The 14833-nt window shown below is 43.7% G+C and overlaps 1 protein-coding gene across 1 annotated transcript; it reads left to right on the top strand.

The window, feature by feature from the left end:
- The first annotated feature begins 1489 nt into the window (after positions 1-1489).
- On the top strand, positions 1490-12216 carry LOC117964307 (mucin-2-like). The gene is made up of 6 exons (XM_058998734.1): positions 1490-1898; positions 2984-3019; positions 4050-4343; positions 5166-5432; positions 8984-9268; positions 10138-12216. Exons 1-6 carry the CDS (start codon positions 1871-1873, stop codon positions 11577-11579), a joined length of 2352 nt encoding a protein of 783 aa, XP_058854717.1. The 5' UTR covers positions 1490-1870; the 3' UTR covers positions 11580-12216.
- The last annotated feature ends 2617 nt before the right edge of the window (positions 12217-14833 follow it).

The raw sequence follows: 14833 nt of genomic DNA, 5'->3' as shown, positions 1-14833 counted from the left end.
GGAAGTCCTTGCTGAGGACCAGCAGCACCTTCTGGCTGGCCTGGATGCAGTCGGCCATGTTCTCCAGCACGGTCCTCCCGGGTATAAAGTCCCTCTCGTGGTAGCAGGTCAGCAGGCCGGGCCGGGCCGACTCCAGCCTGTCGATGAAGCCGTGGGCCCAGCTGCAGTCTGCACTGCTGTAGCTGATGAACACATGGTAGATCTTACCCTCTTTTAGACAAGGAGCCACAAGGTCGGCCACAGCACTGTCTCCTGAATCGTGCAGAAGATGCTCGGTTTGGTCATCAGAAGCCATCATTGATCTTGATGCTCCAAACTGCCCCCTTTGGAGCGTCACACAGAACTATGAACTGATCCCTTGCCAGCCAACTGAAAAACAGAAAATAAACGCATCTCCATTAAATGTCTGAACTTTAGGGGTACTTAAAATCCTAACCGTTCCCCATTGTGTTACCACTATAATAGCAGTGTTATTGCACTGAAAAAAACCCAGCAGACCCATTAGCCTCCCACAGCATTACCAGAGACACTACACAGCCTTGGTATCTTGAGGCTGCATCAACAAACCAGCCTCCACAATCCCAACAGACGAGCTGGTACAGGAGCCATTCAGGACCTGTTCTGTAAGTTAGGGACTTGAGGTATCGATGTGCTGGCGTGCAGTGGTCAGAACTGTAGCATGATGGCATGTTGCAGATGTTGCAGTTCTATCTAGCTTTTGAGTTTCTGTTCTATAAAAAGAGGAACTGTGTGAAAGAGCCAGTGTATATTTATATAGAGCTCAGCCCACTCAGAACCCCCTCACTATCCAAATACAAGTAAAAGGATTTGAGTCCCCAGTGCAGCGGTATTATCCTATTTCTTCCAATGCAGACCGACTGGGTGTGGAACTCTTTCACCTGGTTTTGCCAAGACAGATACCACCTTGAAGATTGTGCCAGATTGGGCAGTGTTTGATCACTAAGGAGGAAGTCAGAATGACACATTTAACACAGTCCTGCATTCTGATACCACTGATACGATGGAACTGAAGGACACTACATGACGTCATAAACGGGATAGACCATATCAAAGCCTATATGTCTTCCATCAGTCATAACGTAGGTGACAAAACTATGGCAAACAAAGGGATAAAATACATATTTTGCTTCCCATAATGTGTTTTGCACCCCCCCACCCCCACGCCACAGAGGTGGAAATTGACCCTTTGTAACTACACGTGTAACTGCAATGTAACCTGCCTCTGTTGCGTCCAAATGAAAAGGCTGCTCTTGTGAAGCCTGCATGAGCGCTCATGGGGTTTGTGCTGGCACCTGGTCAGGAAATGAAAGTCTGATGTCTCGCGGTCGTTTTTAGTTCCTTAAAGTTCAAAATAAAGAATCAAACCGCTAGATCAGTATCTGTTCCTCAAAACATGCACCATACAGCTTTGCAACACATGTTTCTATATTTAAGAAGTTTGTTACAAAATGGATCCATTGAAAACATCTGTTCTGTGTTATCAGTGAAACAAAAACTACTGTCGGTGCCTGCCCTGTACAATCATCCTGTTTTCATGAAACCTTTCACAAAACGCCACTGAAGATCATATGGTATATGTGATCCAATGCGAATTAACAGTACAGGATTCAGCCTCGGAAACTGTACTGAACGGACTGAGGTGTGTTTAGACGGTTGAGTTAACAAACAGAAAAACAAAATCTGGCTGCAATAATCGAAACTGAAACTACAATGCTCATCACCCACCACTACCCAACTGTGCAGTGGGCAATAAAAGAAAGCCTAGTATCACTCGTGTTGCGCAGCGAGCTCACTGCGATTTAACGGGTGTTTGTATCGAAGACAGAGAAGTTTGCCGTGCGGTTAAAAAATGAGACGTGAACTCTTCTTGGTAATCTGTAAGTACCGTTTTGCATTATAAATATGGAGCGTCATCTATGGAAAACACAAGTTTCTGGAAATAAAACTACCTTCATTATTTGCAGCTAATTGTTTAAATTGTGGTGCACATTAAACGGGTGCAGCAAAACAGCGAAACTACACAGGAGTACTGTAGCCTTGCATACAAAACATACGCTACACCGGAGTGGAATTATTATTATCGCACAGATGTGTATAAGAGTTATTGATTATATATCAAGTAGAATGTGTCTCTGCCATCCACTTTCATAGCAGAAGCTATTTAAATTAAAAAACAGGACCTTAAAACAAAGAAAGACCAAAACACTTGTCCTGTAATAGAATAAGCTATCTGAAATAACTGTTTAAGAATAATGTTTAGCACTGACAGCACTTCAAGAAATGTTGCAAGTTGACAACCCTTTAATAACTAATTAAATAGTTTCATATATTCACAGAGGTATCACAGATAGGGTGAGGAGATGATGCTGAGGGCTCTGCTTTGAGATATTTTCCCTATCTCTCACCTAGTGCTCAGTCGCGTTGCAAGTGTTAGGAAGATGTCCTGCTTGTGTGTGTGTGTGCCTGCGTGCGTGTTTGTGTGTGTGTGTGTGTGCGTGCGTGCGTGCGTTTGTGTGTTTGTGTGTGTGTGCGTGCGTGCGTGCGTGCGGGTGTGTGTGCGTGCGTGCGTGCGTGTGTGTGTGTGCGCGTGCGTGCGTGTGTTTGTGTGTGTGTGCGTGCGTGCGTGTTTGTTTGTGCGTGCGTTTGTGTGTGTGTGCGTTTGTGTATGTGTGTGTGTGCGTGCGTGCGTGCGTGCGGGTGTGTGTGTGTGTGTATGTGTGTGCGGGTGTGTGTGTGTGTGTGCGTGCGTGCGTGCGTGTGTGTGTGTGCGCGTGCGTGCGTGTGTTTGTGTGTGTGTGCGTGCGTGCGTGTTTGTTTGTGCGTGCGTTTGTGTGTGTGTGCGTTTGTGTATGTGTGTGTGTGCGTGCGTGCGTGCGTGCGGGTGTGTGTGTGTGCGTTTGTGTGTGTGTGCGTGCGTGCGTGTGTGTGTTCCTCCCCTTATCTGTTTGTTCTTTCTTTTCAGTTATGTCTGCAGTGACCCAGTTTGGAGCTCTTGAAGGTACTATGCAGTCATTTCAAAGAATACTCTCTGGAGGAATGTCAGAATATGGTTCATCACCCAGTACACTGTGTGGTGCAGGTTTGCAGAATCCTGCATTTGTATTTAATATTGCAGACCACCCAAGTGACCCGCATTTTGTGGGCCAGACCCGCAAATAGACATTAAAACCTGCACACCCGCCACAGTCATTGTACAACCCGCAAAACTGATATGTAACATCACTGTTTGGGTGATGTGAAAAAGTTTGTCATTATATATGATTGTGTGTACATTGATAGGTTCTTAATTTAAGTTGCAAATGATATCATTTTAAGTTAACCAGTGTTGTTGTTTTTCTTTCATTGAATCGAAATGTAATTTAAATAATTACTGCAAGGGCACAAATAGAGCAGATAGACACCTCGTGGAATTAGACCTGATTCTCTTTAGGTCTTGATTTTTTTAAACTTTTGTAAGTTACAGATGTATAGTGAAGCTCTATTATGATCCTTAAACCCTTTATAGTGGGGTAGTTAAAATCTCATCTGTCATGCACTTCCATTCATTATAAACAGCAGGTCTCAAAGGTGCAGTTTTGAAAGAAACACATGTTATAGAAAACTTTTTAAAAACGTGATATCTGGTACGACGCTGGGGTAAAGAAGTTTCTGTTTTCAAGCCTTACTTAAAGGTATTCTCCCCTATGGAGTTAAATTGTCGCTGAGAGCTGGTTTGGTGCTGGCGCTTAATAATATAGACATTTGGGATATTCTAGCCTGCATTGCATATTTCTATGACAGGGATCTAGAACCGAAAAGCAGCTCCTAAACTCATAGTCACCTTAACACAGACTGATCAGAAATGCAAAGAAATAAACACAATATCTGAGTCATTGCAATGACAGCAATTGCAAATATCACTGAGAGGCAAAGGAACCTTGCAATGTGCATCTACTTTCCTTGAAAGTGGTTTTAGCTTACAAAATAATTTTTCCCTAAAGTGGTGTTTGAAGCTCCTCAGTATAGACCCCCTTTTCTTTCCCTTTCAGGGCTGGCACCGCAGCCAGTGCTGACCCTGCAGGCTGGCTGGCCGGAGATATTCGTGGGGGAGAGCGTCACTCTGAGGTGTGAGATTGCGAGGCAGGCTGGGGGCTGGCGGTACAGCTGGTACCGAGACGGGATTCCTGTGCGTGAGACGTACTCCGACCGGCTGGACGGTGCCAACTACACAATAAGAGACGCTTCTCGTTACCACAGCGGAGACTACACCTGTCGAGTGGAAAGTTGCTTCTCACCAGCCCACCGGGCAATGTGCAGTGACCCTGTCAAGATACTGGTTTCCAGTAAGTCAATTCATACAAATCTTCAATGAGGTAATAAAACCACTCTTTATTAACACACCAATTACAGATTTTTTAGTCTGGGTGCGGTCCATTTATCCTGCCGCCATACTTCCTGTGCAGCAAGGATTAGGACCCCCCCACCCCGAAATGCTGCAGGGTTAAAGTGACTGGCTCAGGTCAACGTGGGGCTCTAATACATGCTGCACAGGAAGTGAAACTAGACTGAGGAGAGGAACATCTGATAATTGAAATGCTCCAACTTAAAATGAACTGTGGGACTCAATTTTGATTCTGTTATGTTGTTTTTATTTAACAAATAACAAAAAGTTCTGCTAACTGTGTGAAGTTATTTAATGCTCATACAGCATAAAATGCCCCCCCCCCCAAAACATCTTTATCACATTTGTTGTTTGTTTTATACAGCATATCAACATGTAGTAAAACATGATAAAAGGTTAAAGAAAGCAGGCACTAAGTAAAAAAGCAGGGAAGTGTGGCAAAGCACAGTAGAACCGACCGTGTTAAGAGAAAAAACAGTGACAACATACCAGGGTCCACTGACAAGGGAAGATTCAACAGTGCATCATCATTGCAGGAGTCCTCATGGTGCTAACAGTGCATCGCCATTGCAGGAGTCCTCATGGTGCTAACAGAGCATCGTCATTGCAGGAGTCCTCATGGTTAACAGTGCATCGTCATTGCAGGAGTCCTCATGGTGCTAACAGTGCATCGTCATTGCAGGAGTCCTCATGGTTAACAGTGCATCGTCATTGCAGGAGTCCTCATGGAGCTAACAGTGCATCGTCATTGTCTGTGTTGCAGCCGGGCTGGTGATCCTGCAGGCTCCCCTGATGCCCCTCACTCGGGGAGAGGGGGTGACCCTGCGATGTCGTGTCCGGGGAAACCCCTCCCTCTCTCAGGTGCTCTTCTACAAGGATGACAAAGTGATTGACGCTCAGACCAGCCCCGTGCTGACCATGGCCCGCCTCACAGAGGGAGACGAGGGCAGCTATTGGTGCAGAGCCACCTGGGGGAGGCAGTGGAGATGGCAATCCGCCCGCTCCCTGGAGGTCCCGCTCTCAGTCACAGGTCTGGGCTTCGGATTTAGTTTTTCCTTTTATTTAATGTTTTTTTTAAAGTCTATTTTATGACCAGTGTATAATGTTCATGAGAAAGTTCTAGATTGTAGTTGCTTCTTTATCAGCAATCTAGAACAGTTTCACACTGAAGCACCTGCCAACCGAACGCCTGCTCTCAGCCCCCTTTAAAAGTGTTTCAGATCTGTTCGCCTGCAACAGGGAGATGCAGTTTTGATATAGAATGTGTGTTTATAATTCTTCAGTTGAAGTATTATTTGAGTATTACTTTGAAATATATAGCAGACCTTGATATTGAGTTGAAACAGCCATTTGAAATATCTTTGGATCAGATAGTTTATGTCAGATGGATTCTGTTCGATTCAGATGGAAATGACGTCACTTTAAGATTAGTTATACTGTTTAACTGTTTCTATTTTCACCCACTCAAGGTCAGAGCGGCAGTAAGCCACTGGTAGGCAGCCACTGGCTCCTGATGGAGTGGATATATACAGCTCTGGAAAAAATTAAGAGACCACTGCAAAATTATCAGTTTCTCTGGTTTTACTATTTAAAGGTATGTGTTTGGGTAAAATGAACATTTTTGTTTTATTCTATAAACTACTGACAACATTTCTCCCAAATTCCAAATAAAAATATTGTCATTTAGAGCATTTATTTGCAGAAAATGACAACTGGTCAAAATAACAAAAAAGATGCAGTGTTGTCAGACCTTGAATAATGCAAAGAAAATAAGTTCATATTCATTTTTAAACAACACAATACTAATGTTTTAACTTAGGAAGAGTTCAGAAATCAATATTTGGTGGAATAACCCTGATTTTCAAGCACAGCTTTCATGCGTCTTGGCATGCTCGCCACCAGTCTTTCACATTGATGTTGGGTGACTTTATGCCACTCCTGGCGCAAAAATTCAAGCAGCTCGGCTTTGTTTGATGGCTTGTGACCATCCATCTTCCTCTTGATCACATTCCAGAGGTTTTCAATGGGGTTCAGGTCTGGAGATTGGGCTGGCCATGACAGGGTCTTGATCTGGTGGTCCTCCATCCACACCTTGATTGACCTGGCTGTGTGGCATGGAGCATTGTCCTGCTGGAAAAACCAATCCTCAGAGTTGGGGAACATTGTCAGAGCAGAAGGAAGCAAGTTTTCTTCCAGGACAACCTTGTACTTAGCTTGATTCATGCGTCCTTCACAAAGACAAATCTGTCCGATTCCAGCCTTGCTGAAGCACCCCCAGATGAGTCCAATTTTCAGCTTTGCCCAACACCTGGTCGTCTAATGGTTAGACGGAGACCTGGAGAGGCCTACAAGCCACAGTGTCTCGCACCCACTGTGAAATGTGGTGGAGGATCGGTGATGATCTGGGGGTGCTTCAGCAAGACTGGAATCGGGCAGCTTTGGCATGAATCAAGCCAAGCTGAGCTGCTTGAATGTTTGCACCAGGAGTGGCATAAAGTCACCCAACATCAATGTGAAAGACTGGTGGAGAGCATGAAAGCTATGCTTGAAAATCAGGGTTATTCCACCAAATATTGATTTCTGAACTCTTCCTAAGTTAAAACATTAGTATTGTGTTGTTTAAAAATGAATATGAACTTATTTTCTTTGCATTATTCGAGGTCTGACAACACTGCATCTTTTTTTGTTATTTTGACCAGTTGTCATTTTCTGCAGATAAATGCTCTAAATGACAATATTTTTATTTGGAATTTGGGAGAAATGTTGTCAGTAGTTTATAGAATAAAACAAAAATGTTCATTTTACCCAAACACATACCTATAAATAGTAAAACCAGAGAAACTGATAATTTTGCAGTGGTCTCTTAATTTTTTCCAGCGCTATATATATATATTCAGTTGTAGTCAAAAGTTTACATAACCAAATGGAAATATATCATTTGTAGAAATTTCTCAAAAACAAAGAATTTTGTAAGCTTTTGTGGACGAGGAAAAAAAGTTACAAGGAATATTTATTTCAGCAATTTTTTTTTGCAAAACTCCAGAAATTCCAATTAAAAAGTATTCATACCCTTTTAATGCTATGATAGTATTGTCTACAAGGTGCTATATTTCAATATGATAATGCAGAACCTAATTCTAGAAAAGTCTAGAAAATGCTGAATTGTAGGTGAACATTCTTAGAGAGTATAAAAGGGTTAGGCATAGGATGATTGCTGTCATTACCAATAAGTCAATATGGGAAAAAGTAAAGAGCTATCTGAAGACCTTAGGCAGAAAATGATTTATTGTCATAAAGCTGGAGAAGGATATAAGAAGATTTCCAAGCATTTGAGTATCTCAATTTCAACTATTGTTTCTATTATCAAGAAGTGCAAGACTCATGGTCCTGTCACAACGCTCCCTCGGTCTGGAAGAAAGAAGGATCTTTCACCAAGAACAAGTAGAAGAATTGTGAGGAAGGTTAAGAACAATCCAAGATTGACTGCCAAAGATATTCAAAGTGAATTGGCTGCAAGTGGGACTGGAGTTTCCATTTCAACCATAGGTCGAGTATTGCATGTTGAAGGTCTCAATGGTCGCAGGCCAAGGAAAAAGACACTCTTAGGAAAACGTCACGAGGACAATCGCTTGCAAAACTGCATTTGAATGATGGATATGAGTTCTGGTCAAAGGTTTTGTGGAGTGATGAAACAAAAACCGAGCTATTTGGTCATGCTGATAGTCTTTACATCAAGTCTGATGAGGAGTACAAAGAAAAGAACACCATACCCACTGTCAAGCATGGAGGTGGTAATGTCCTTCTATGGGGCTGTTTTTCCTCTAATGGCATAGGAAATTTAGTTCCAATACATGGTAAGATGGATTCCATAGCATACCAAAAGATACTAGTCAATCATCTGAAACCCTCAACTACAAAACTTGGTTTAAAACACAACTGGACGTTCCAACACAACAACGATCCAAAGCACACATCAAAATCTACTTCAGAATAGTTAAAGAAGAATAGAATCAATGTTCTGGAATGGCCTAGTCAAAGTCCTGATCTAAATCTGAATGAGAATCTTTGGTATGAGTTGAAGAAGGCTGTGCACAAGAGAAGTCCTCGGAATCTGCATGAACTGGAACAAATTTGCGTTGAAGAATGGTCAAAAATCACTAAAGAATCATGGCAAAAGCTCATTGACAAATATCCTAATCGTTTAAAAGAGGTTATTATTGCTAAAGGTGCCTCAACTAGCTATTAATTTCATTTTCCTTATCAGGGTATGAATACTTTTGAATTCGGATTTTTTGAGTTTCACAAAAAAAAAATTGCTTTCTTTCCTCATCCACAAAAGCAGAACTTGCTACAAAATATTTTTCCTATAATTATTTGTTTTCGAGAAATTTCTAGAAATGATATATTTCCATTGGGGTATGTAAACTTTTGACTACAGCTGTATTTCTCTAGTCAATGGCATGGGATTTCTAATTTTTTTTCCATACAGTAAAGTGCTTCATGGTGCACAGCATGGGAGATGCTGTGTGGTTGCTGTGTGCTTCAAGGAGAGCTCTTTCTCAAGGCATGTCTGTTCTACAGAGCTGTTCAGTGAGCCTGTTCTGGAGCTGGTGCCAGGGACCCCAGTGCTGGGGAAGTCTCTGACTCTGAGGTGCCTGGCTCAGTTAATGACTCGAAAGACAGGCACTGGGCTGCGCTACTACTTTCTGAAGGAGGGCTGGATGCTGGGGATGGCCACTTCGAAGAACGTGTTCACATGGAAAGCAGCACAGCTCAGGCACGCTGGGAGCTACAAGTGCAAAGTGACAGCAGACGGGACCAGCGTTGTGATGCTGAGCAGTTCTGTGCAGGTCGGCTTTACTGCTGGTAAGGTTCATTCACTTTTACAAACCAAATCAATTCAGTGATAAAACATTTCGACTGGAAGTACTGCCTGACAATCCATTTGAATTGTCTTTTTAGACGTCTTCAAAAAACATTTGTCATTGAATGTATTTCTTTTGGTTTTTCTATTGATTATAGTTATGGATGATTCGTGCACTGCATGTAACAATACCTCTGTCAGCCAGTCATTAATCCTGTGTCCTGTATGATCTCTCTCTGCTACTCAGATTGAAATAACTTCATGCAGTTAATTCCACACAGATATATCTGTGGGAGGGTTGCGTTGTGCTCCGGGCTGGCTAGCAGTGGGAATAGCAGACGCAGGAGTCAGAAGATCGCACTGCTTTTTCTGCACACTTTTTTATTAACAAATATAATAAACAAAACAGTTAAACAAAACCTCAAAAATAAAGCAGCCCTGAAGCTAAAGCCGCCTGGGTGCAGGGACAGCAATCACACCCTGCTGCTTCCTTAAACTAACTCCCCCAGGAGGAGTCTCCAAGCTGCTCCTTTAGACCATGGGGTCAGGCCTGATTGACCGTCAGTAACTCTGTTCCAGCTTCTTTTCAGGGATGGGATTTTTTGTAAACTTGCTTTATGACAATAACACCCCTAAACACACGCACACACTGAATACAAACTCGCATGTGCAGAGCCTCTGCCCTGCCACAGCGTCGGTATTTGTAAGGATGTTGTTTTTGCATGAAAAGGAATGTAGGTGAATTGTGCGTGAGAGGCTGACAGTGCAGAGTTCTAGACAATGAGATTTCTGATTGTCTGATTTCTGCTCTGTTACCTGTCTTTGTTCTCAGACAGTTCTGCAGATAAACTGACTCCTCACTTGTTCACAGATCCTGTAGAGGAGGACTATGAGAGCGGCTACAGACCTGGACCTACAGACTCTACTGCACACTCTATTCACACTGACCACTCCCTCCCAGATTCCCCCAGTCTCTCTCACCCCTCTCTCCCTGATACCTCTAATCCTACTGCCCACTCCCTCCCAGATTCCCCCAGTCTCTCTCACCCCTCTCTCCCTGATACCTCTAATCCTACTGCCCACTCCCTCCCAGATTCCCCCAGTCTCTCTCACCCCTCTCTCCCTGGTACCTCTAATCCTACTGCCCACTCCCTCCCAGATTCCCCCAGTCTCTCTCACCCCTCTCTCCCTGATACCTCTAATCCTACTGCCCACTCCCTCCCAGACTCCCCCAGTCTCTCTCACCCTTCTCTCCCTGATACCTCTAATCCTACTGCCCACTCCCTCCCAGATTCCCCCAGTCTCTCTCACCCCTCTCTCCCTGATACCTCTAATACTACTGCCCACTCCCTCCCAGACTCCCCCAGTCTCTCTCACCCCTCTCTCCCTGATACCTCTAATCCTACTGCCCACTCCCTCCCAGATTCCCCCAGTCTCTCTCACCCCTCTCTCCCTGGTACCTCTAATCCTACTGCCCACTCCCTCCCAGATTCCACCAGTCTCTCTCACCCCTCTCTCCCTGATACATCTAATCCTACTGCCCACTCCCTCCCAGATTCCCCCAGTCTCTCTCACCCCTCTCTCCCTGATACCTCTAATACTACTGCCCACTCCCTCCCAGATTCCCCCAGTCTCTCTCACCCCTCTCTCCCTGATACCTCTAATACTACTGCCCACTCCCTCCCAGACTCCCCCAGTCTCTCTCACCCCTCTCTCCCTGATACCTCTAATCCTACTGCCCACTCCCTCCCAGATTCCCCCAGTCTCTCTCACCCCTCTCTCCCTGATACCTCTAATACTACTGCCCACTCCCTCCCAGATTCCCCCAGTCTCTCTCACCCCTCTCTCCCTGATACCTCTAATCCTACTGCCCACTCCCTCCCAGACTCCCCCAGTCTCTCTCACCCCTCTCTCCCTGGTACCTCTAATCCTACTGCCCACTCCCTCCCAGATTCCACCAGTCTCTCTCACCCCTCTCTCCCTGGTACCTCTAATCCTACTGCCCACTCCCTCCCAGATTCCCCCAGTCTCTCTCACCCCTCTCTCCCTGATACCTCTAATCCTACTGCCCACTCCCTCCCAGACTCCTCCAGTCTCTCTCACCGCTCTCTCCCTGATACCTCTATTCACACTGACCACTCTATCACAGTCACTGCAGATCCAATCACTTCTAATCACTCACACCTCTCTCTCCTTAACACTGTCAGCCCCTCAGACCGGCCCCTCTCAGATACTCCACACCCGATCGCTCCTGTTGAAACTGAACTGGACACAGACTGGAGTAGCCATATGACTCAGGACTCCACTGTATAAACAAGCTTTGCTAATGAGCAAGGAAAGGGTTGGGGCATCTTCATTATTTCTCATATATCTTTTTTTTTATTACATTAGTATCATTACGTCATTCTCTCAAGTGCATGCTTGTTTTGCTGTTCAGACATTTGCGTTTATTCTGCACATTAAAAACTCCTTTGTGTCAGGTGGGAGCTCTTTAGCTGTAACACAGGAAGGAATAGACTAGGAGGAGGACACAAAGTCCTGTGATCAGACCCACAGTGCTGTGCCTGGATACATGGGCTTCATCCGAGTCATAGAGGAAAGAGCAGCAACAAGACAATAAGGGGCTTCAGAAATTGTTGATATACGTATGCCTATTTTCATTTCAATTTCAACTTAGGAGACTGAAACTATGTATTAAGTTATCCCAGGGTAGTCTCTCTATAATGTTACTTAAGCCTGAAAGAGTTAAAGCCTTGGGCCTTTTAAACCTACCAGTGACAATAGCCATGTTTTTCTTTTTTTGAATGTCCTTGTTGTTATAGTCTATATCCAGCAGTTGGCAGTCTAGTGTACTCAATTAAGAGAAGGGGCATGAATCCAGAGATTGGTTGTTCAAAAATATATTTGTAATCATTTTATAATGTTTATTAATAAAGCTTTTAATCCTTTACCTCTTGAACCAAGAATAAACTCATTCAGTGCATTTCAAGTTTATTGCATTTAGGAACGACCATTATATTGTAACCCTAAAATTATTTGTTTATTTAGCAGACGCCTTTTTCCAAGGCAACTTACAGAGACTAGGGTGTGTGAACTATGCATCAGCTGCAGAGTCACTTACAACTACGGTTGTAAGTGACTTGCTCAGGGTCACACAATGAGTCAGTGGCAGAGGTGGGATTTGAACTGGGGACCTCCTGGTTACAAGCCCTTTTCTTTAACCACAGGACCACACAGCCTCCATTTTAATAAAGGCATGTATATGTAAAGGATTTCTCATGTGCAGTTTAAGGAAGTCAATGTTTCAAAATAGCATCATGTTCTCAGAAATCAGTGCTCATTGGAAAATCAAGTGGGGGAATTTCTCCTGTAGAGTTTTAGCGGCCCCTGTTGGCCACGAGGCTGGCCCGAGCCTCCAGGGTTCAGGACTCGGGTCGCATCCCTAGATTAGGACTGGCGGTGCGTGAATGGAGGCTTGACAACAGGAACACACGCTGATGTTCAGTCCTTCTGAATGTGTCATTCAAATCGGGGAGAGAAATGGGTAAAATAGACACTCGAAATTTAAAAGTAAAGAAAATCAATTCTCATTTGTGCTACATAAATTACAATCAAAAATATAAAAATAATACAAATGTAAACAGTAGAAGAAGGTACCTGGATCAACACCGTACAGCAGCAAGGCACGTGTCTGGAGAACAGCATTGTGGGTGCAGTTTGTAGATTGACCTCATTCTGACCCCAGCCTCCTTTCAGATTCAGCACTGACGGTCTTGATTACACTAGCCTGTCCTATACTCTCTGGTTCACTGATTTCTGCATTTTTATCTTGTCAGTTCCCCCTGGTGTTTTACCCTCTGCAGTGTCCCAGTATGTATAGATACAGAACAGACAGGGATATGGACTAAGCATTAGAACGACCAGCCACACCAGTGCAGGGCCACCATGGGCTGCTAGCTTCAATGTGATCGCACTGCAAGGCGTACTGTAAGGAAACTCAGTTCTGTATGTGTTCCTGTATGAAGCAGCGCACACAACAAAGATTTAAATAGAATATAACAAGTTTCCTTTTTGATTCAAAAAATCAAAAGTCTTTTACAGCTTAATCATTATCATTAGACACAATAACGAGGACACTAGTTATGAGCAGAAATGAAGCAGTAATTAGTTACCTAATCTCTGGGAGGGAATCGGACACGGCGCTGGTCTGTGTTCATGGAGGATCTAGAATGCTTCTCAAAATGCCTGTCTTATATATCTTACCTAAACCTTGTTTTTGCTTGCTTAGCTTCTCTTTGTGTCAGCAGTGGTCCAGCCAAGGCCAGTCAAGTTCCCACCACTCTCAGTCCCCTGTTGGTCTTGCAGCTGTGCTGACACAGTGTATCATGGTATTGTTTAACCCTTCATTATCCTTACACTACCAAGACCTGCCAACTGTCGGCTCTTTCCCATCATGACTGAAACTGACTTACAACAGAGAGATGCAACTTTTATATATAGTCTTATAAGCCCTGTACTCTTTACAAAGGAAAAATATATATATTTTTTGAGTCCACAATCCCCAGAAATGGGGACAGGATATTCCTGAAAAAGACTTTCCTCTCAGTGGAATGATCCTGTATAGAAATCTTCAATTATCACACATTCATCAGAGGTTTAATTCACAGCTTCATTCATTAAGGGTTTCCAGATCTCATCAAAGCAATTCACTGTCTTCTATCTCAGCCTCTCTCTCCCGAGGCGTTCTGTATTTAGAATGTGGGGCACTTTCCACTGAAGGAGATTTCCAGTTTTTCAGTTAGCTTGTTAAACAAGCGATAGAGATGGGAGGGTTTGGGCAGTCCCAGTTTTTTCTTATTTTATATTCCTGTGTCCAGGCTGGAGGTCGTGTCTTTCAGTCCACCTGCACTCTCATACAGGCAATATACAATAAAATGTGATTATCCAAACCTCAGTATGAACAATACCTCTGTTATCAGGAGCCTACAGTGACCAGTCTCGCAGTGCAACTCTCTATTGCCATTTAGACAATGCACTTACCAACTCTCTATCACTGATCAATAAAGCACAGTACAGCACACTCTATAGCTTAATGTGTTACTGTGGTTAGATTTCCACACTGGTCAGGTCATGTTAACAATATTACAGTGCTAACAGCCTTATATTCTGAACACCCCAGATCCAGTTAGTTTAGGTGATGGATTTTGCTGTATTACAGAATAAGATTTGACTGTATATTTGGCCTAGGGCTATTCCATTGTAGAAAAAAAAAAACTAAAATAAATATTTCCATGCCTGCTTATAAAGGTTATGTTTTTCAAAAGAGAATAAGCATTGGTACATCTCACAAGCTGCCCACATAATAACATTACAGTGGTCAATGGGAAGAACGACGCTGCAGGTAAACGCGAGCGCCCTCAGCTTGGCAACCTCAGCTCGTCTCTCCTGGTAACGCAGCACTTGCAATCGGATTGGTCAATTTCGAAGTGATGTCCCGCCTCTACTCAATTGCCTCTATTCACCATTGGTTAATAATAAATAAGCGCCTTCTCGTAAACCTCGCGAGA

This window comes from Acipenser ruthenus, chromosome 24 (assembly GCF_902713425.1).
Source record: "Acipenser ruthenus chromosome 24, fAciRut3.2 maternal haplotype, whole genome shotgun sequence".
Classification (NCBI taxonomy): domain Eukaryota; kingdom Metazoa; phylum Chordata; class Actinopteri; order Acipenseriformes; family Acipenseridae; genus Acipenser; species Acipenser ruthenus.
Note: the sequence above shows the minus strand (reverse complement) of the source record. Positions and strands in the feature narration are given on the sequence as shown.